This window comes from Xiphophorus couchianus, chromosome 11 (assembly GCF_001444195.1).
Source record: "Xiphophorus couchianus chromosome 11, X_couchianus-1.0, whole genome shotgun sequence".
Taxonomy (NCBI): Eukaryota; Metazoa; Chordata; class Actinopteri; order Cyprinodontiformes; family Poeciliidae; genus Xiphophorus; species Xiphophorus couchianus.
The window spans coordinates 24119088-24140903 of record NC_040238.1 but is presented as its reverse complement, the minus strand read 5'-3'; the positions used below and the strand labels follow the sequence as shown (position 1 = coordinate 24140903).

Here is a 21816-nt window from a genome sequence, read left to right as displayed (position 1 = left end):
AAATCCAGGTTAACTCAGCTGGTTGTAGATTGGGGTTCCACAAAGCTGCTGTCTCAGTCCCTTGCTTTACAGAGTAGACACCAGTAATATTACTCACTGCAAATATTAATTGACAATGAGATGTCAACAACTTGACTTTGAATGTGATTAAACTCAAAGAGGTTATTAAGGATTTTCAAAAAACCTAAAAATGCAACCTGATTTCATAAGCAAATTTTCAACTGAAACTTTAAATCCCTTTTTATCTTAACCTAATCAAATCTTTTTTTTTTCTTTTTTTTCTCCGAAGTGTTTTTGCGGCGCTAGTGGCTCGAATTCTTTTGACAGTAGGCAGACAGGAAGAAGGGTGAAGACATGCGGCAAAGGTCGTCGGGACCGGGAGTCGAACCCGCCACGTCCGTGTCGAGGACTAAGACCTCCAAACGTGGGGCGTGCTAACCCCCTGCGCCACCACAGCACGCCCCAACCTAATCCAATCTTATAGTATCTGCACAGAAATGAAAGAGGGTTCATTACTATGCAGAAAATTAAACTCAAAGTCAAGAAATGACCGGAGGTCAGGAATCAAACCCAACACAGCTTTGTCGAGGAACATAACCTCTATGCCATATATGGTGCATATGCTCTACCACTGAGCCACATGGCTCCCTGGCAATGTCCTAATTTTAAATTAAATCCACAAAATCTCTCCTCAGTCATTTCTGCTTTAAACTTCATAACATGGCTCCTGGTTTGGTTGGGGAACATCACGGGACATTATTGCAAATTATGCATTAGATCTAGAAAGCTGTGGAATTATTTGTCAGCCACTACTTTAACTAAATGACGTCTTCATCTTGTGCTCCAACTATCATGATCGAAAAGCGCATGCACCGATAATCTTTTCTCTTATCTCCTTTCGGGGAAGCACTTACAAGATATTGGTTCCTGAACCTCACGCTTTAAAGACACTGCAGTCAGACTCAAAGAGAGGCTCTTTGATCAACTTAATAATTTAAGTTGATGGTAGCTGATTGTCTGATTTTATTATCAGGTAGTTTACCAGTATAACAGTACCTTTTTTTTTATGTTTCATACAACACATAGATCATTGCCATTTTTGGCCATCACTCTTTGCATAATCTTTCCAGATGGTCCAGAGTTCTGTTTCTTCTCTTATGTTCTCCAAGCTTCAGCTCACCCCACTGGTTTTCCACAGGATTTTAGATCTGGGGGTGTGATGGTTGATTTTGTGTCTGCTGAACAAGATCTGTGTAGACCTGACCCGATGTTTCAACTCACTCAATTCAATTCAAGAGTGTTTTATTGATCTCAAAGGAAAATTAGATGCAACTATCTATAAGCTTCTACAGAGTGTCCCTGTCAGTGGTTGCAGCTGTTGGCAGGAGGAAGTCTTTGTTGCACCGGCTCTGAAGAAACCTCTTTCTGAAGACACAGAGATTATATTGCTCAGGTTATTCATTATGTTCTTTATTTTATTAAAAAAAAAAAAAAAATCCTTCTGTGGAAAATCACCCCAGAACAGACCTAACCATCTTTATCAGGGCGATGAGCCTTTTTAAGTTCCTAAGCCAACAGATGATGGCAGTCTATATTACACTCTCCACAAATGACTTAGAGAAGATCTGCATCATCTTGCTGCAAACTTAGAAGAACCTGAGCTCCGTTAAGAAATACAGTTTGCTGGATCTGCTGCAGCCATCTGATTGTTTTAGTCAGGTCTGTAAAGAAAATGTTGCCGTAATCAATGCAACTAAAGACAATGGCATGGATCAGTTTCTATAGATCCTGCTGGAAAATTAGTCCTCTAATTCTGGAAACGTTCTTCAGGTGATAGAAGGCTGATTTTGTAACCGTCTTTATACGATCCTGGAGGTTCATGTCTGAGTGCACCCATATTTCATGGCAGATTGCTAGTTATTACCTTTAATAACTGAAGCTACATGCCGACTAAATCGTTCCTCTTTAGGTCTGAAGATAATAACTTCAGTTGTGTTTCTGTTCAGCTGAATAAAGTTGTGGCACATCCACACATTGATTTGTTCTATGCACATGTTTAATGTGCATAGAACCCACGTGTTCAGACTCACGTGGTGACATTGTAATGTAAAGCTGTGTATCATCTGCAATTTGTTATAATCTAGAAAGGAGCATGAAGATATTAAATAAGTGTGGGGAACTTTGTTGTACCCCACACTTGACTTCTGTTCCTCTATTAAGAAATTCCCAACTGATACTAAGAGATCCGTTCTTTATTAAGACTCAAATCAGTCAAATACTGTAGTAGGGTCCTAACTCAGCTCTCCAGCCTCAATAATTTAGCATGGTCAGCAGTTTTGCTGAGGTCCAACAATACCAGCACTGTGGTTGTTCCACAATCTGTATTTATGCAGACATCATCAACACATTCACAAACACTGATCTCCATGCTTTAAGACAATTTTCAGATTGCTCTATTGTAAAAATTAGAATGCAAATAAATGTGGACGTTAACTCACCAGAATTAGCCTTTCTCTTCTGCTTACTGAAACAAAAATTAAAATTTTTAGTAAATGACAGTCCACCGTCCAGCTTAGTTCTGGGCGTGTGAATCCTGCACTTTGAGATGCTCACTTAGCATGAAGTCACTTGGAGAGAAGAGAGCCTGAGTGGGATACAGTGACCCAACCCAGATAAGAGCCTGCACATTACTGAGGCTCTGAGTGCTTGAAAGGCTGCTGCGTTGACCACAAATACTTCCAACAATGAAACCATCAACCCAACATGCATGTACTGCACAGACTGAGCGTATCGTCCAATGGGAGCATAAATTGATTTGATGATGAAGTCTTCAGCAGATTTTTCCTTGTGTTAAAGGTTTCTGCTTGATGATCTTTACGTGTATATGCATTAGATTTTAAGGTTTAACTTAACTCCTAACCAGAGACTCCAGTCTCAAAATTAGCAAAAGCTTAAGAGGTGTAACAGTTTCTGCTTTTTCCATGCAACACTTTCCAACTCTTCAGCTGTTGGAATAAAATGTTAGGGAGATAAATTTCCCAGTCTCTTAATCTGCCTTGAAATATAAGTGCTTCTATTTTCTTCATTTACATTTTTTTTTTTTGTTCTACCACCCAAAACAGCAGAAACTGTAGCCTCGATCTACTGGTGTTGTGTAAAACAGTGTAATGCCACAATAAAATAACACAAAATAAGATTATCTTCAAGTATAGCATTTGAAATTTATTAGACCTTCGCTCAAATTAGGACTCTGACTGGAAAGTACACAGAAGTGCTGTCAGAAAGAAATGTTTATTGATTTCCAGATTGGGATCAGTAAGTGATTTCTATTGATTTTGTAATGTCTACCAATTTTATAAGCACTATTCTTGTTTATTTTTTTTATATCGACTCTAATGATCTAAAAAAACAAATACAACTTTAGCAAAATGATCTTCAACTGAGATTCTGAAGACTTCATGGTGCATTGTAAAAAATATTTCCAGACAAGAAAAGCAGAGCAAAGTGTTTAAGTCACAAAGAAAATTTCTGAGGATAATAAACTTGTTGATAGATGAATTTTTAGGCAGCAACCAGGCGTTTTTCCTAGCTGAATGGTTGCCATGGGAGATTAAAGGATTTCTCAAAAAAGGATGAAGGAATCAAAGCAACACTTCAGGTATGTTTTTGATGTGGAAATAACATTATAACAGCTAAAAAAGAGACAATTTTACATAATAATTGCCCTTTAGTTTTGTTATATGACAATAAATGGCACAGTCTACTTTAAGCAAACCTGTTAATTAGTTAAAGCAAAAACAATTATATTCAATCAAAGTCTCAAAGATTGTGCAAAAAATCTCAGCGAATCAAATAAACATGCAGGGATTCCCCCGTCGACTGTTCAGATTCAGTCAGAGAGGGCCATAGCCACGCCCACAGCAGAGTCCGCGTTCTGTCCGTAAACCACCTGGAGAGGAAATGCCCTCTCCACTTCCTGCCTCAGCACCTCGTTGCGTGCGAGCGCGCTCCCACTCCCCACCAGCCTGCGGACGCCCGCCTGCTGCAGGTGCTCCACAGGCATCATGGAGGTGACGTTGCTCACGACGCCGCGGCAAAGCGCTCTGAACACGTGGCCCAGGGAAAGGTTGGAGGAGGAGATGTTGGTGACCTGACCCAGGCAGAGGGGGTCGTGTCTCTCCCCCAGGATGGTGGGACTCACCATCAGGTCGCTGCTCTCCTGGTTCAGGGCAGAGCCAATCAGCTTCTCATACATACACGGGTCCCTCGACTCCACACCTGACAGGGTTAAAAAGGAGCAAACGTTCATTTTCCCCAATAATTACTTTGATCCATCTAATTTCACTGAGCTTGAGGTATTTTGCAAAGACGAATCGGGAAAGAAATCTTTCTAGATGTGCAACACTGATGGAGAGATACAAAGGGTGTACCGATTGGAGTTTTCTGGCCGATCACCGACCTTTAAAAAGCCTGAACTGTCAATTCTAATTTTGGCAAATACCAATTGTCTTGCCTGAAATGTTGCTAAACATAGCGAGAAAGTCCTTGAGTTGGCAACAGGGGACTATTGTTAATTGGAGAACCTCTCTCAGAGTGGAGCAACAGGGAACAGTATTTGATTTTTAGATTTTTTTGCCAATGTAGATAAGATTGGTGGCTACAATTGGCTTCACATGTAAACATCGACCGATCACCGATCTCCCAAAATGAAGGAAAGTGGAGTCGATCTATCAGCTGGCCGATACTCAGAAAGACGTGCAGCTGTCCTTGCGCTAAAGTGAGTTGCACAAAGTATAAACTTTGAATACATACTGTTTCCCAGACACACTTTTCAGATGTTTATTTAAAAAGGGTTGAAAACAATGTGTGTGTTCAGGGTAAAATTTGCTAAGCCCAGTGCACGGGGCGCTAGAGCAGTCATTCATCCAGCCGGCCGCCATGTTTGTGAGTTAATTTTTTTTTTTAAGTTCACAGGAAATTTGAAAATATTACCTGTTAGGTATGCTTTATTGGAAAACTAGAAGAGAAATATCTAAACACCAACTATGATGTCTTAAAAAAGGCAATAATAAAAAAAAAAACTACGGTAAAATAAATAAACAATACTAAGCCTGGTGGGGGCACAAGTAAAGCCTGGTGGCCCGCCAGGCTTATGATACACTCTGGGAAACCCTGGTTTTACTCTGTAAAGATCTGTCACATAAAGTCACAATTAACCACATTGAGGTGTAAAAATATTAGTGGAGTAAACACATCTTTGCGAGGTACTATTGTGTAGTAAAACATACCGAGTTCTTTCATCCAGGCGGTCAACGTTTCCACAAAAGTGGCCAACGCGTTCCCGCCGTTGAGCGACGCCGCCACAGCCAAGTATGACGAGTCAAAGTAAGGGAAGTAGGAGATGGACGACTCAAGCTGAGGAGAGTCAGGAGGTGTGAAGTCAGCTGGCATGGCAAACGTCAGCTGGGCTGATGTGCTTATGTTGAGAACTGGGAGATTTTCAAAAACGACAAAGCTTCTCACATATGGAGTTACAAATACTTTTAAACTTCTTTGGTGTTCAAAGTTAAAACTAAATCAAAGCAGGAGTATGAGACATTTTATTCCATGCATTAATCAGATCAGCTTTGTTAGGTTCTCTAGTGGAAACAAATTGATATCCTTATTTAAAACACATAAAGATGTAGCGTATAACGCACTAAATCATAGTGCAGGCTTGACTTCCTGTTTCACCTGCATCTGCTGGTGAACTCATGCAGGAGTAGACGGAGCACTGGAAGTCTCCTAGGGCGGCCCCTACTGGTGTACCAGCAGGAACGCCGTGCCAGGCAGAGTGCGTCTGTCCCACCAAGGCACCAGGCGGCACACACCGAGGAAGCAGGCGAATGGGGAAGCCAGCAGCCTTCAGACTACAGCAAGCACACAGGGGAGTTTGTTAAGAAGGACACACACCTCTCTGGTGGTGATGGTGGGAACTGTTAGGTGCTACTACAGTTCAAATCATACATGCACAAGCCGCAGGACGCAGAGTTTAGCTTTTGACGTACGTGTTCTCGTTCCACTGATTGCTTGTGGTGTTGAAGAATCCCCAGCTGGCTGCATTCTGAGGCGTCATCACGCATGAGTCCAACCCGCACAGCATGGACACCACGTAGTCCTGGATCGTACCTGCGACGCTAAAGTCCTCCAGGAATTGAGGCCTACAGAGAAACCAGGAAAAAAACAGATGTCTGTTTTATTTTTATTTTTATCAAATCACAGAGGAAAGTGGAGCCTGAATGAGATGCGCACCAACCTGTGCTTCATGTACCAGAAGATCGTCGCGCAGCCAAAGCCCGTGGAAACGCCAAGGTGAGACTCCGGCTTTGGAAGAGAAGACAGGAACTCACTGCTGCAGCGTCCATCCTGCCATGTGACCAGCTGACTAGTGTCTCTGGGTGTGAAATAGTTTCCATTTGACCAATCACAGCCTGTGACACAGAAAAACGATACTTCATGTATAATTGGAACACTGAGTTTAGAAGGGATGTAAACATCCTTCCAGTAAAAATCCCCCTGTCATATCTGTATGACGTGAATACAGCCATGAGTGATGCAAATACCAAAACATTTTATACATTTTAGTAAGATTTTTATTTATTACTTTGTCTTTGATTTGAAATATAAATAAAATCAATTTTCACACAGTGTGACATCACCTCTGCCCCTGCGACAAATAATTAATGTAAACTATTTTCAGTCATCACACTGAAAATACTCATTGAACATGAGAGAAAGCCCGAAATTTTATTTTAAAAAATAGATTAATTGTTTACTACTGGTTTAAATTACACAGATGTTTATTGTATATAGAATCTTTTTGTGAAAAAAGGCAGAATTATAGGATTATATATGCTTCCAGTTTTCAACTTCCATGTTTTGTGTTAGCAATTTCTGTATTTATTTTTCAATCTTTGATCAAACACACCATGCATGCAAGTTTTCTAAGATAACAAATAACATAAAACTAATAAGGAACAAAGATAACTTTTATAAAAAGTTTGATTCAGAGAGACAAACGAAAGCAAAAACATATGGCTAACAAACAGCTGCTTCATTTAGTGGAAGTTTTCAATATAACATAATATTTTTTATATTTTACAGCACACCTTGCTTAACATTTTGTGTCAGAGCAAGTATGATTCATAAATTATTTATAAGCTTTTATGGATAAGCTGAATGTGCTTTCATAGATGGGATAATAAATGGTTTAACATAAGTTTAGCAAACACTCCATCTTAATTCTGCCCCTATTTATTTCACATTCAGTCTTTGACGCCTGAGTTCTCGGCATCTGAAATGTGCAAAGTTCATAAATGTCCATCATTAATATTTAACGATTATGACTGAGATATCAAAACTTTGATTTATTTTTAGCAAGCTTTTCATGGCGAACTACCCAGCATCTAAGTATGCACTAAATAAATTTTTCCCCATAGCGAGACAAGCTGGCTCTTTGCCGCTTATTGCACTTTCACCACAATGTACTTTATTTTGAAATGTCAGAGCAGACACAGTCCTCATAATTTAGTTTTTTTTTTTTTTTTTTGAAGATGTATAGTAAAAAAAAAATAATTTCTGAAGTTACATCTCCGTCCAGTTGATGGCGGTAATGCGCAAAGTGTGTAAACTGCCATAAAACGCAACAGAAGAAGAAGACGCAGTCCTCTTACCGCTGTTCGCCTTCCAGAACAGAACCCCGTGCATCTGTCCCGTCAGGCCGACTCTGCTGACGTGCTGCAATTTGTCTCCGGGTAGCTGAGCCAGGCATCGGTTCACAGCGTTTATTATCCGACCGGGGTCCTGCTCTTTCGCCTAGATGACACAGAGACAGAGGCTGAGTTGTGTTCAGTTCCCTCAGCTGCGGAGGAAAGTTGAGCGAGCAGCTCACCTTTATCCCGCGGTCGTCGCTAACATCGGCGGCGGTTGGTTCCGAGTGACCCGCAGCCACAGTTCTGCAGCCCGCTGCCAACAATACAGCTTTCACCGACGTGGTGCCCAGATCTATCCCCAGGATGAAGTTAGACATGACTTCAGGATGACAAGTTGCTAGGTGCTGCATGTCATCCTGAAGGCAAAGTCGACTTTGTTGCGTTCACGTTAAAAAAAAAAATGAATCGGAAATCTTAAAGAAAGCAAAAGTGACTGTAAACAGTCCATGTAACTAATGTATAACTAACGATAATTATTTTTAAATTCGTTAAAAATAATTATCTATTCATTTTATATTTATATATATTCATTTTATGGAATTGTTACATTTATAAATATTGACACAATAGCTCATTCATGTTTTAAATTTTAGCACTTGAATAAAGTCCATCTTTCTGTACATTTGGATATCGTGAGCAGATAGCATGTCTAGCATAGCAACATCTATGAAATGTATTATGACAAAATCTGGGTAGATTTTTTTGCTTTGAAATGATAATGTCCTACTTTTCCCCGTCTTGCAAACACACCCCTCTTGTTTGATGACTGTATTGTACCCACAATGCATTGCGAAGGAGCATGGTTGACTTTCGGCTAGGAGTGTCAGTCCTGTGAGGATGAATGCGCCGTGTCCGAGCTAGAGCAGCTGAATATTTACTAAATCACCAGATGCCCCACGGTGTGAAGTAACCTTGTGTGCTGTTATTATTATGCCGCAATAATTTCATCCAGTGGAATCGGAAAGCTTCGTTAAAATCCGGTGAGTGGTCGTCACTGTTAGCGGGGGCTAACAGAGCTAGCCTGTCAGCAGCAGCAGAAGTGACATGAATGTAAAGCAGCAGTTTTGAGTTAAAATGCAGTCAGGCATAATCTGGGTCACATTGGAGCACCGAGTGTTTACTTGTTGGTTGGTTTACTTGTTGGTCCAGGCCGGTGATTTTACTGCGATTTTAGGGATTTGTTTAATGTACAGGAGCTAACTAATAGCTCCATTTCGGCCTAAACTAGCAATAGCCAATTCTGTCAGTTATTGTTTTTACTCTTGACGCTTATATTTGGTTAATATTTCTGTACTTCTATTGTTATTCGGTTGTTTTATCTTTGTGATTCATTTGTTAAATGCATCAGTTTGATCTGACTAACTCAGCAATTGTAGGCTTATTAAGAAGAGATTTAATATATTACCTTGTTTTTAATCCAGCTTTATTTCAAACGCTATCTGTCCACGAGTGAAAGTGGGACACATTTTTTATAGATGCTTTGATCAAATAATCTGCGTTTTATTTAAAGCATTGACTTATCGATACTGACATTGGATTCAGATTTTTCTTCAAGATTTACACATAATTTACTTTTTTTTATTTCTGGATGAATATAAGCATATGCTTTTCTGACAATAAAATTATAAGTGGTGGGTAACAATATATATGGACAATAATATTACTGTTACAGAGCTGTCTCTCTGTTATTGCTGCTTAAAATCTGAGTAAATTCTTTTTTGTTTTTTCCGTTTCCATAACATATGAAGGAATTCAGCATAACTATAAATTGACATGGGACAAAAGGAAACAGGAATTAATCAGATAAATGTGTCCATGTACCTTTTTAAAACCTGTTATAGCCGTTTATAGTGCACTTCACTCTGCAACGTGGCAATATAAATTTGCAAAAACAGCAATTGTTTAGTCAAGATTGGATGAGAGCAGCCTAACCCTGCATAATGTTTCCTGTAACGGCAGCACCCTCTGGTGGTAGACCAGAGCCAAGATGGCAGGAGTTGGGGCCAAACGTGAGGGACCACAGTTCATCAGCGAAGTGGCGGTGAGGGGAAACGCCGCTGTGCTGGACTACTGCCGCACCTCCGTTTCCGCTCTGTCGGGGGCGACAGCCGGCATCCTTGGGCTGACGGGACTGTACGGGTTCGTTTTCTATTTCCTCTCGTCCTTCCTGCTCTCCCTGCTGCTCATCCTCAAGGCTGGACGGCGGTGGAACAAGTGCTTCAAATCGCGGCGGCTGCTCTTCACCGGAGGGCTGGTCGGAGGGCTTTTCACCTACGTCCTGTTCTGGACTTTCCTGTACGGGATGGTGCATGTTTACTGAGACGCCCGCCCACAATCAGCCCAGAAATGTTTCGATATGAAGCTATGTAAATCATTAGATCTGTCTAGCCTGCTGCTGTTCGTAGCTCAATCTTGTAGTGAAAAACTTTAAATATTTCTGTTGTGAGTAGACGATTTAATGGAGGAAGCGTCAGTTTTACCATAGGTAGCGTTATTTGTCCTCCTTCTACTACAGCTACCAGTAACATTACCACAATGACTAATAGCTTAGCTTGTAAAATCCTAATAAAGTGTGGCAACATTTTCATGTAAAACATATTGAATATTGCAACTGATTGGAATAAAAACCTCTGTACAGATTGCTTTGCATTAATCTCTTAATGAGTCAGGCAGTAAATCAACATTATGTAGAACATACTGAAAAAACTCAGCATTCATTCAAACACAACCAACCACAGAGAACTAAGACACACACAGCAGACGGCTTCATTTACATGAACAGAACACGCTGTAGCTACTGGCTGGAAATCAAATTGCAGATAGAGTAGCAGCATCAACAGTTCACATAAATCATTTTCATTAAATAGTGTCCAACAGGAAAAAACTTTTTTTTTTTTTTTCTTTTTACATATTGCTTCCAAAAGCATCTTTGACACGTCTGTTACAAATCATGGCGTTGAACCCTGACCTTTTCTATTTCTACATCTTCCGCTCAAAAATGTTCACATTTTACTCAAATGGCTTAGTTTTAAGAAAAGCTTAAGGATATTCACAAGGGTCATTGTTTTACTGTAACAAATTGCAATCTTGACAAAAGAAAAATCCAGCAGAAAATAATCAGGTTTGTACAATGGATTATTGTAGAGTAAAAAAATAAAAGGATATTTCTGCCTAAAAAAACTCAAGTTTTCTGGAAATAAATTTTAGTTTCAAAAGTCAAAAATTTGTAACTTTTGAAACTCAAGTTACTTTTTAATTATTAAAGTTATTGATTTATTTCCTTTTTTTGTAAAATGTTTAAGATTAGTTTTAAAATGTGAGTTTTTTCTATCTGCAATGGCCCCGATATCCCATAGTGGATTTGCTTCTCGTAAGACCAGTGATGTAAAATTAAAGTGATTCAGTTTTTGTAAAACAGATACCAAAGGAAGTTTTGACTTTACAAGTTGGACGATTATTTTACAGGTCGCAACACAAATGTACGTTTGATATGAGGTTGGGTGCTTGCATCGTACGACTGCCAAGCCTTTGGAGTATACAGATGTAACAGTGACGCAGTTTTTTTTCTACAGTAGGCAGACAGGAAGGAGAGTGAGGAGAGGGGGGAAGACATGCGGCAAAGGTCGTCGGGACCGGGAGTCGAACCCGCGACGTCCGCGTCGAGGACTAAGGCCTCCAAACGTGGGGCGTGCTAACCCCCTGCGCCACCACAGCACGCCCCGTATTTAGCGATTCTTGTCAGTGACTAAGTCTTGATAAACATTCAACTCTTGATAAAGTTTTAGTTTAACTCATTGAACATAACGATCACCCTCCTCCTATGACTGCCTGGTCCCTCGTGCTGCAGAACATTTGAGATTTCCCTCCTTCAGCGCATCAGTCAGGGACCGGGCCATCAGCAGACGTCAGTCTGACACTGGGATCCACCTTCCGCAGCGTTAAAGAGACGTCTGCAGTCCAGTAGTCTTCAGTTGCCCCCCATGCTAGTTGTGCGAAGAGAAACTGATGTGATGCTTTGGCGCCGCGCCTTGTTTGGACTGGACGGCTGAGTATCGCTGCCCCGTGTTGCGTGGAACGGTGGGACCCCGTTTCTCCTCAGGAGCAGACGTCTCCACCGTTAGTTCAGTTTCCTCCGGTTTTTTGATAGAGTTGGCTGCATCTTTGTCCACGCCGGCTTTTCTGGATTTCCTATCCCGGTTGCTTGCTTTATCGTCCTTCTGTTTATTTTTCTCTCTTCTGTAAAAAAGAAAACAAAAGCTTGCATGGAGGTGAAAAGAATCACTGAGAAGGGAAAAAAAACCTTGTGCCCCTGAGCCATACTTAAAGTTGATTATTTCAAATTTCCTCTCTCGGTAGTAGGAGCTTGTGTTCATCATGTAGAGAAGTATCATATCACACACAAAGGCTCCCTGCAAGACAAACATAAGACCTGAACTCTTAAAACCACAGGAGGATACTTACAGTATTTCTTTTCAGAAACTGTAAAGCAATGCCCTGCAAAACTATTCATATTGCTTTTACTTTGTCACATAACCACAGATTTCAATGTACTTTGAGATTTCAAAACCATAAACCAACACAATGTATTGCATCATTGTGAAGTGAAACTGAAATCACACATGGCTTGAAACCGGAGGTGTAGCAAGCTGCAAACTCAGATTGTAGCAAGCTTTTCAAAAGCGCAGAGGGTGTGAGTTCACATGATACTGTGGCACAGGATCATCATAGTAACTCAAGAAATGTAAAAAATCTTACCTGAAATGCACATACCGCATTCGTTTCCTTAACTACATATTACTAGGCAACAAAATGTAAGTGTTCTGTGTTCTATTGTGTTTTTCTTAAATTCTAGAGTTTTGATTCGTAATTTATGTCACTTCCTGGATTATTTTGACTTGTTGGTTGTGATTGGTCCTTTTTCATCCAAGGAATATGCTGATTGGATGAAAACAATCGGTCATTTGTTGGTGGTGAGGTTACTCATGTTTTTCAGTTGCTTGAATGTTGATGCATTTTGAAAGACATGAATTTCACACCATTTTGGCTTTGTTGGTGTTCCATACAGGAGGAGCAGAAACGTTGAGGCTGAGCGCGTGTCAGCCGTGAATTTAGCAATGAAGTGCAAGAAACCTGACACTACTAATTATTGTTTGTTTACAAAGATTATGTGCTGACATCAGTTACACTGCAAACTCAGATTGCAGGCATGAAGACAAAGCCACCGAGTTGACACTGAACACAACATCTGTGGTGACAGAGGTGGAGATGGATGAGGCTAAACACATCTTAACTAAGAAAAGAAAACCAGACCTGGACGCATGTTTGGCGCAGGAAACAAAAGAACTCCAGGCTTCACTCAAATTTGAAGCATCATTTTCTGCCCTCTTTACAATCATGCATTAATTGGTCTTGGTCTATCACATAAAATCCTAATTAAAGTTTGAAAGTGTCTACAATGCAAAACAGCTCAAAGTGTCTAAATATATTTGCGATGCACTGCATATTTTAATAAATTACTTACGATACCCATCAGGGCAACACCTGAGCCAAACGCAATTATTGTAGGAACGATGCTGAATTTTCCAGCCTGCAAAACATCAACAATACATTTATTTTATTTGTAGAATCACACACAGCAGGTAAATTATGTACAGAACAAATGTTTGTTTTTTTTTTTCATTTAAATATTTTCAATATTGTTATGAATACTTGGGGATCAGTAACTCATTAAAATGAGACACAAAGGTCGTTAAAACAAGAATTTCTTGGAACAAAATATAAAACATGATTGAAGAGATTTATATCACGAAAACCAAAAATATTTTCTCGTTTCCATTAGATCGTATTAAACTAACTCATATAGATTTGAACATAGCAGCAGATTTGGTCTCTAAATAGCAGCAGATTTCAGCTGGTTTCTTTGCTTTCTACGCCTTTTTGCACATTAATTTCTTCAAATGTTCAATACCAACATGTTAGTAACATTTAGTGTGAATTTTACATTAACGGCTCCACTGAATATCGAAACTGGCAAAACGCCGACATGTTCAACACTCCTTTTACCCGCTGTACTTTCCTTATGAATTGCTCATGTTACTGCTTTACCTTCCCATTGATCATGATGTCAAATCGAATCCCAAACACTTTGTACAGTGTGCGAAAAGTTTCACCGTTTTGATCTTTGTAATATCTCGCATGTCTGGAGGAGAAAAAGAAAACACTTCAGGTTAACCAAATATGTAAAAAAAAAAAAAAAAGAATGAAAAATTTAAGCAGAAGCATTGTAGAGGCGCACCTGAAGTTGTATCCTGATGTAACAGAGTTGTTTAAGTTCATGTCCAAACGGGTGAAGCTGTACTGTGGATTACACTCTGACGAGTCCTTATCCAGGTCGCAGTTCCACTCGATGAGAATACCGATAGAGCCGCCCTGTGGAACACACACAGTGAGCCTAAGGTAAGACGGTATATACGGAAAACAAAGTGACAGGCTTCGACCGTCATGAAATCAAGAAGGTCACCGTTAACACCTGATGAGTTGTGTTACTCGACTTCATTTGGGTTTATTCAACTTAAGCTGTTTTTCTGCCACTCGCTAATTACATAAAGTAAGGTCATTTTATTTATGTAGCACATTTTCAGCTACAAGCCAGCTTAAAGTGCTTTACATGAATTAGAAGAAAGTACAACAACAAAGGAAAGAGCAAAAGAAAACAAAAACGTATAAAGCTACGTATTGGTTCCCCATGTTTCAGAATAAGTGGTCCGTAATTTATAGACTAGTAGGGGTTTCTCTGGATTCTTGTTCTGATAAAACTAGATGGTACTTTCTAAGTTTGATCTTGCAAGCTAACAGGAGTTTCAACAGGCGGCTTCTGAAAGAAATTTGTTTTGCACTGGGTTTTATTTATGGGTATCCAAGTAAAAGGAGTGAATACAAATGCAGCATTTTGACATTTTATCCAAGCATTTCAAACAATTTCAGCAGTTTCTCTTAGCAAAATCCTCCATTTTCTTTAACCTATTGAATACAGTGAGACATAAGTATTGCTGCACATCAACAGCAACAGATGACATCCAGTTCCTTTCTAGGAGTATTGTACCCGGTTCAGATCTACTAAAGGAATGCTATGGTATTGAATTTTAGCCAATAAAATATTAATCCAATTCTTTTCTTAAATAAGAAAATTATTTATTTGCATCTTTTAGTGTATTTGTAATATCTTATTTAAAAAAAAAAGCTTGAGTGGTTCAATAAAAAAAAATCTATGTAATGTTTTCATTTCTTTATCCGATTAATTGATTAACTGTCAGAATATTTAGTAGATTAATCAATTATTTAAATAATTGTTAGTTGCAGCCATAAACAAGATAAATTGGTATATAAAAAGAGAAAAACCACCACGAATGCTAACCTCATGATAGTCCCTCATCCGTTGTTCTCCACTTAGTGTAATCACCTCCAGTGTGTACAAGAGACTGACATTCAAATTTCTCTCCTTCCCTCAACATGAACCCCATCATTAACGAGATGTTGAACTGAACGGTTGCTTTAGTTTGTATATGTTACACAAAATCCAGGGGGATTTTTATGAATGCCGCGAGAAAAGTCAAGTGAAACCAGTTGCTTCTCTCTACCTTAACAGCCATCTCCTGGAAGTCATGCCCCGTTCTGCTGACCAGATCTCTGAGGCGGAAGATGGGGCAGTAGGGATGGTTCTCTATATCATAGAAGCATCTCTTTAGGTAGCCCTCATCAGATGTTTCAAGGACATTTGACCTAAGAAGGGAAAAAAGAAGCAAAAATGGGCCATTCTTCCAGATATGAATAGTGACTTATTACATTTAAAGCACCGGTGTTATGTATTTTCCAGGAACATAGTACCATTTTACAGCACCATTGAGTAACTATGTTACCTTCAGTTCTTATAAAAGTGCAATATATATCAAATATGACTTAAAAGAAATTTGACTTTGTAATTTAACACCTTGAAATTGGGACTGTTTTAAAAACTCCTGCTCTTTCTGAAACTCCGCCTTCTGGAAGTCATCGCAACATGGCTCCTCTATTAACCTTTTAACAACATTTTTACCAATGCTGCACTGAGAAGAAGCTCGTATAATGAGCTCAGCAGATGCGCTGTTCCATCATGTGTTTGCTAATTGCTGCTGGCTAGTCTGAAGGAGCCGAGTGACAGAGTTGTGGGGGAAGGAGGAGCTTCGTCCTCAAAAGTGGTGCTAGGGCCACTCAGGTGAAATCAAGGATTTCTCACACATGCATGAAGGAGTCAAAGCAACACTCCAGGTGTGTTTCTGATAAGGGAATAACATTACAACATGATGTAAAGCTAAAAAAAATTTTTTTTAAAAGTCAGTCTTACATAACAGTGCCCCTTAAGAGGCTCAACAATTTTATTTTCTGATGCAATGTTTCCCTCCTTCACAAAGCTGCAGAGAAACTTGTTGTGTGGGCATGTCGCTAAAAAGTAAACAATAGATGCAATCTGATTTATGTGAACTACCGAATAGAGGATGAATCTCAAGGCCATCTGACCTCTATTGTAAACTTTTGAAAAGTGGAGAACTCATAATATTTCTTATTTAAGACCTGCTGTAACCTGAACACCTGCTCCTGTAGCAGTACACAAGATTCCCGGTGTAACTGAATGTGTCTCACTGTCAGGGGTGTTGTCTTGCCAGCCATTTTTAGTGGCAGTCATCAAGTGGCGTCAAATTACTCCTCTATTGCCGTAATGTCTCGGCATGCTGCGGTTAAAGAAGCAGCACGAGGAAGATACATGTGTAATCAGATGGAGCTCCTGGCTGATGAATTAGGAACGATGTCCAGCAGCGGTCCGCTCTCTCCTTTGGGACACGGCGGTCCCGCTCTCTGGGCAAACCCCGTCTGATCTGACACCTGTCCAAACCAAGGGCTGCCGTCAAGGACGTCTCAGATGACTGTTTCACTGTCTCGCTGAGAGCAATGCACATGCCGATATAAATAGACGATTCAGCACCCTGAAGCTATTTAAAGCAGCCATTGAAATATGTATAGCCCCCCCATCTCACTCTATGCTGCGATGCTTTAAAAACCACAGGCACAGGAGCCGTCAGCGGCCACTTATAGCTACTTACTTTGAGAAATCAAACTTGGGGAACCGGATGAAGTTCTTGATGTAGATGGTGAAGTTTTCTGCTTCCCTCAGTAATGGCTCTCTGTGGTAAAAAAAAAATAAGTAAAAGAGAAAAAAAGACAGCCAATATAAGGAGGCTGTTTTAGAAATAACAGCTCTGCTAGGACTGGGCCATATGATTTAAAAACAGAATCTCAGATTTTTCATATTAAATACGATTTTTTTTCTCTCCCCTCTCTCTTCTTCTTTAATTAAGAAAAATTACAAATGATAGAAAATATTTTTAAACTTGCTTTTATTTACATTATTGCTTCTAAGAGTTGACCTGAACTCAAAGTCCAACCAAATACAACCTGTAAAATGTGCTTCTAAAACAAAAAGTTCATTGGTGAAAAAAGAAATTCACATTTTCCAAGAATTAAATCTTCGTGAACAGAAACTTTGGTTAATCAATAAAATCTATTCATCGCCCTGCCCTAAGCTCTGCTGTATATCAGAGGAATATTTAGTTCAATTTGATATGAGTTGGGGTTCAGATAGCAACACACAGTGAGGAGGAGGATTCTTACGTTGGCCTCTGACTGTTTTCGATAGGACACCAAGCGTGAAGCTCACAGGTCCCTGTGCTGTTCAAACACAAGCCTGTCTTTATTCCTAAAACAGACAACATCCCTTTCTTAATCTCTATAAAGTAGCAAAACAAGCTGATAGCAATATTTCACACTTGGAGGGAATATACTCCCAAATCAAAATTTTGCAGCACAATTTACAACAATGTATCCGTCATTCTGTATGTGTGTGGTACCTCACTTTTGGTTTCCAATAACATACAACCGTCAGTATTTCTAATATTATGAATTAATGAGTACCAAGCAGTTTTATAAGGTAGCTTGCCTTAACTCGAAAATCTACTTCCTATTTGAGTTAAAGTTTTTGGCAGTTTTTCCAGATTTGTATTTCGGATGTTTCTAAGAAACTCCCCAATGAACAACTCCTACCATGTCCAGCTGTCACACTTTCCCCCTCTGGGCAGTCGTCGTCGCTCTGACATCGTCCATCTGGTACCTTAAAACTCTGCAGGAGGAGCAGTGAAGGTTTTTCACAATGGAATTGCTACATTAAAAAAAAAATAAAATAAAATAAAAAAATCTCAGTATAGGTACTCACCTCAGCACAGAAGCCCAGCCTCTGATTCGGGGTCTTTATGTAATTTGTTACTACAAAAAACACCTGCTCACCCTGCAGAATTCAATTAGGTTTAGAAGGAGAAAGTAAAAGGTTAAGCACATTACATTGTTCAATACTGTTCAGTCTGCTGAGGCAGACATTGAGGCTAATGCCACATGGCGAAAAAGACACATCTCATTAACAGCTCGGCAGACAGAAGGAAAGTTTTCAAACAGTATTTGTTCAAGTTGCAACCACTAACTTCAATGTATTTTATTACATGACAAACTAAAATAATTTTGCACAGCACAGTAAAGTAGAACGAAAATGACATGGGTTTCAACATTTAGTAACAAAATGTATGTGTGCATTTTTATTCAGCCCCCTTTACTCTGATGCTCCTAAATAAAATCTAGTGTAACTAACCGCCTTCACATGTCACCTAAATAGAGTTGAGTCAATAGAGTAAACCTTTGTGTAATTTTATTTCGGTATAAATGCAGCTGTTTTCTGAAGGCCGGGGGTTTTCTGTGTCGCCCGGGGGCCAAATTTGGCCCGCAATAGCTTTTTATGTGGCCCTGTAGACTCCTAATGACATCGACAAGTCCCTCCAGTTTTTCCACAAATCTGCAAAATTCACAGAATTCACAGATCCCCACATTTTTTCTGATTTTACTGCAATTTTTTTCTCAAAATTGTCCAAAAAAAAAAAAATCGAGTTTAAGTGACTGTTGCCTCAGTTTTACAAGTTGTAGTCCGTGACTGATAGGGCGATTAATAAGTCACATTTAACATCATACATTTGTGCAAATATTGTAAAACTTCCTTACAAATATTTCTAAATTAGCAGCATAGAATTGGTGATTTTGATTGCAAAAAAAAAAAAAAAAACAATCACAAAATCCTGGATTGACAGACCAATGTGAAAATATGTTCAGCATCAGTTAAAGCTGAAACGAGCACAAGCAGCTATTTATTGATATTTTATCAATTTAATGGGTTTTATCAATACATTCTGGCACAACTGGCCCTTTAAGAACATTCAGATTTCTGATTTGGCCCAAAATTAAATTGAGTTTGACACTCCTGCCCTACACTTTGTTTAAAGAACATTAGTGAACAAACTGTATCATTAAGAAAGCAAAACACACAATCGCCTTCATAATTTATTATTTTTTTATGTCCAGTGTTTTCATGAACGTAGTGTCGAAATGGATTATTAATGGCTATTATTTCATAAAGGGTTTTGAATACTTTGATTATTGATTACTTTTATTATTGATTGCTTTTATTACTTTATTCATTTACTTTACTCATTTTATTATGTATATCCAATGCATTAAAGGTCACAGCTTGCACCAACTGCAGTGTTTCTGTGTGACAAACCGTCTGCCTTTCGGAGGCTGCTCCAACAGGAAATGCCTGACCACAACCGAACTCACTCACAGGGCCCTGAGCTGCACCGGTGCAAGATTCGTAAGTTGAGCCAAAGGACAACAGATAGGTTTTTCCACATCTAGAGATAGTTCTTTAATGCAGAGGTGTTTGTGGTTATGGTGTCGATGCTTCAAAGAAGCAGGTGTTCCAACTGTGACCCGTTTGTCAGAGATTGCCTGTACCTTGTTGTGTTTTTTTCTTTTGTCGTGTGGTTAAGGAACTCAGCCATGGGCTACGTGTTTGAATCTGTATAAGAGGAGGCCCCTGAGCGACAGAGACTCCTTTGACACTCATGTGTGTTTCAATCTTGATGACCACTGTGTGTTAAATGATTTTTCTTCAATTGCAATTGCTGTAATAAACTTGTACTTTTGCTCTGATATCTGCCTTCTAGATTGATGTTGCTTTAACGGTAGCTTTAAAGGACCGGACTCGACCAGTGGCCCAGTCCACACCTAAAACAGAGTTTAAAGGTTTCTAGGTTAAAATGTATGTTCACAAACACTCTCCCTCTCATTTGACTGACCGTGAGCAAAAATGTCAGAACAGGTAAAGACGTACTACCCCAAAAACAAACTTGCAGCAGTAATTGGCACATGATGATTGAACAAAGCATTGATTTTGTAATTTTTGATTTGGTCTATAATGTAAAGTCTCATTGAAATGCACTGATGTTTGTGGTTGAAATGTAAAAATTTGACAATAAATTACTCACATTTGGAGGTATGACGTAATCCTCTGCGCTCCACAGGTAAGGTCCTGTGTCCGAGGAGTTGGTCAGAGACACGCCTTTGAGCTTGGTGATGACTGAAGTCTGGATTGCATCCTCCCTCTCTTGGTACCCTTTCTTCATCACAAACACCCATCTGAAACATCATCTCCATCACTCACTGTGCTTTAGAACAACTCCCTCAAGCTAGAACAATGTTCTCCAGCCTCAACAGGATACAGTCCTCGTCAGCATGGAACAACAGGCTGCTGTCAATGTTTTCTAAGTGCAGTGGTGGTTTGAAATGATGTGTCTATGCAGATGCATGTCCCACGAGTTACACCGCGATACAAACAATGCCTGAACCTGAGACGTGGATGCCATTAGGCAAACCAGTTTACAACAGCCAGAGGCTTCGAGTTTGGAGTTAAGTTCGTAAATGTAATCTTATATCAATAAATAAATTATATATCATAGCATAAAATCTATGGTATAATGAAAAAAGTTGTCGATTTGACCAACAATATTCAATCCCGACTTGGCGATGCTTCAGATAAAGTAAAAAGAAGTCATCATGTGCAACTTTAAAGCCACCAGCTATTTAAAATTGTCCCATAAGCTCTCCTATTTTTAACTTTGCCATCCACTCTCCGCGTCTTTAGTCCACGCAAAAAGACCTCACCCGATTATGTATCCGAGCACCGCCAGCTGATAGAGCCGAAACAAAAGCCCGATTTTCCTGTTTTCGGCAATGACATATTTCTCTGTCTTGTAGTTGAGGAGAGAGAAGAAGAAGCCCCCGCAGCCTGCCATTTGTCGCGCCTCGCCGAAACCAAAATGAGACAGCAGCAGGTCGCAGCCTCTCTCTGTCCCCGCTGATACGCTGCAGCCGGGTCACTTGTCATGCGATAGACAGACATTGGCTGCGAAACGCTGCTGCTCGCATCCCAGAAGTCAGTGTGAGGTGCTGAGAAATTCATTTCACTCACTCAATAATAGTTTTACAAGTTCAGCTAAAAAAAAAGAAGCTTAGGATGTTATGGAAGCCCGTTTCTGCCACTCTGTTAAAAAAGTAAAATAAATTATCTCATTATTATGAAATAGTGTTTCAAAAATAATGAGATGCTATCTCATTATTTCCGGAATAAGGATAGTATCTCATTATTTTTGAGATGCTATCTCAAAATAATGAGAGCGTCCACAGAATGTCTTGGGGACAAAAATCCATATTTTTGTTACTCATTTCACAAAGAGAAACTCATATGTGATGTAGATTTACTACCGAGTGAAATATCCCATGCCCGTATTCTGTTTTGTTTTCTATTCATTTGGATTGGGGGCAAAAAAAAGGGGCTATTGTGTTCAAAAGCCCAACCACTATGCTTGGAAGTTACTGGGCAAATCTGCTATAAATATTGGACTTTGTTCCAAATTTCAGTGAAATAGAATTGCCCCATTACACATTTCATCTTTTTTTTTTTTTTTTACATTAACACATTTCAGATCATTCAATAAGTTTTAATATCACACAAAGATATAATTTTCTTGAGAATATTTAATTTAAAGGGAAGTGAAATTTCAACATGTAATTGCACACTGACTCTAGTAACAGGTAGTGC

At 39.4% G+C, this 21816-nt stretch overlaps 3 protein-coding genes across 4 annotated transcripts; 1 reads left to right on the top strand and 2 right to left on the bottom strand.

Annotated features, from left to right (window-relative positions):
• Positions 1–3196: 3196 nt before the first annotated feature.
• shpk (sedoheptulokinase) lies at positions 3197–8380 on the bottom strand. The gene is made up of 7 exons (XM_028030862.1): positions 7931–8380; positions 7713–7854; positions 6296–6470; positions 6048–6200; positions 5734–5909; positions 5289–5489; positions 3197–4278 (listed from the first exon to the last, which is right to left on the bottom strand). The coding sequence occupies exons 1-7, from the start codon at positions 8099–8101 to the stop codon at positions 3890–3892; spliced, it is 1407 nt and encodes a 468-aa protein (XP_027886663.1). The 5' UTR covers positions 8102–8380; the 3' UTR covers positions 3197–3889.
• Positions 8381–8536: 156 nt separating this feature from the next.
• On the top strand, positions 8537–10390 carry emc6 (ER membrane protein complex subunit 6). Of its 2 annotated transcripts, XR_003597229.1 has the most exons (3): positions 8537–8731; positions 9711–10165; positions 10198–10390. XR_003597229.1 is itself a non-coding variant. In XM_028030882.1 (2 exons), exon 2 carries the CDS (start codon positions 9739–9741, stop codon positions 10069–10071), a length of 333 nt encoding a protein of 110 aa, XP_027886683.1. In that variant the 5' UTR covers positions 8537–8731; positions 9711–9738; the 3' UTR covers positions 10072–10390. The 2 variants fall into 2 exon arrangements, 1 of the variants encoding a protein (XP_027886683.1); XM_028030882.1 differs by having other exon boundaries at positions 9711–10390.
• Positions 10391–10394: 4 nt separating this feature from the next.
• p2rx5 (purinergic receptor P2X, ligand-gated ion channel, 5) lies at positions 10395–21163 on the bottom strand. The gene is made up of 12 exons (XM_028030866.1): positions 20880–21163; positions 20204–20354; positions 18052–18123; positions 17883–17958; positions 17454–17538; positions 16886–16966; positions 15389–15530; positions 14047–14180; positions 13857–13950; positions 13273–13338; positions 12072–12160; positions 10395–11987 (listed from the first exon to the last, which is right to left on the bottom strand). Exons 1-12 carry the CDS (start codon positions 21008–21010, stop codon positions 11735–11737), a joined length of 1374 nt encoding a protein of 457 aa, XP_027886667.1. The 5' UTR covers positions 21011–21163; the 3' UTR covers positions 10395–11734.
• Positions 21164–21816: the final 653 nt, after the last annotated feature.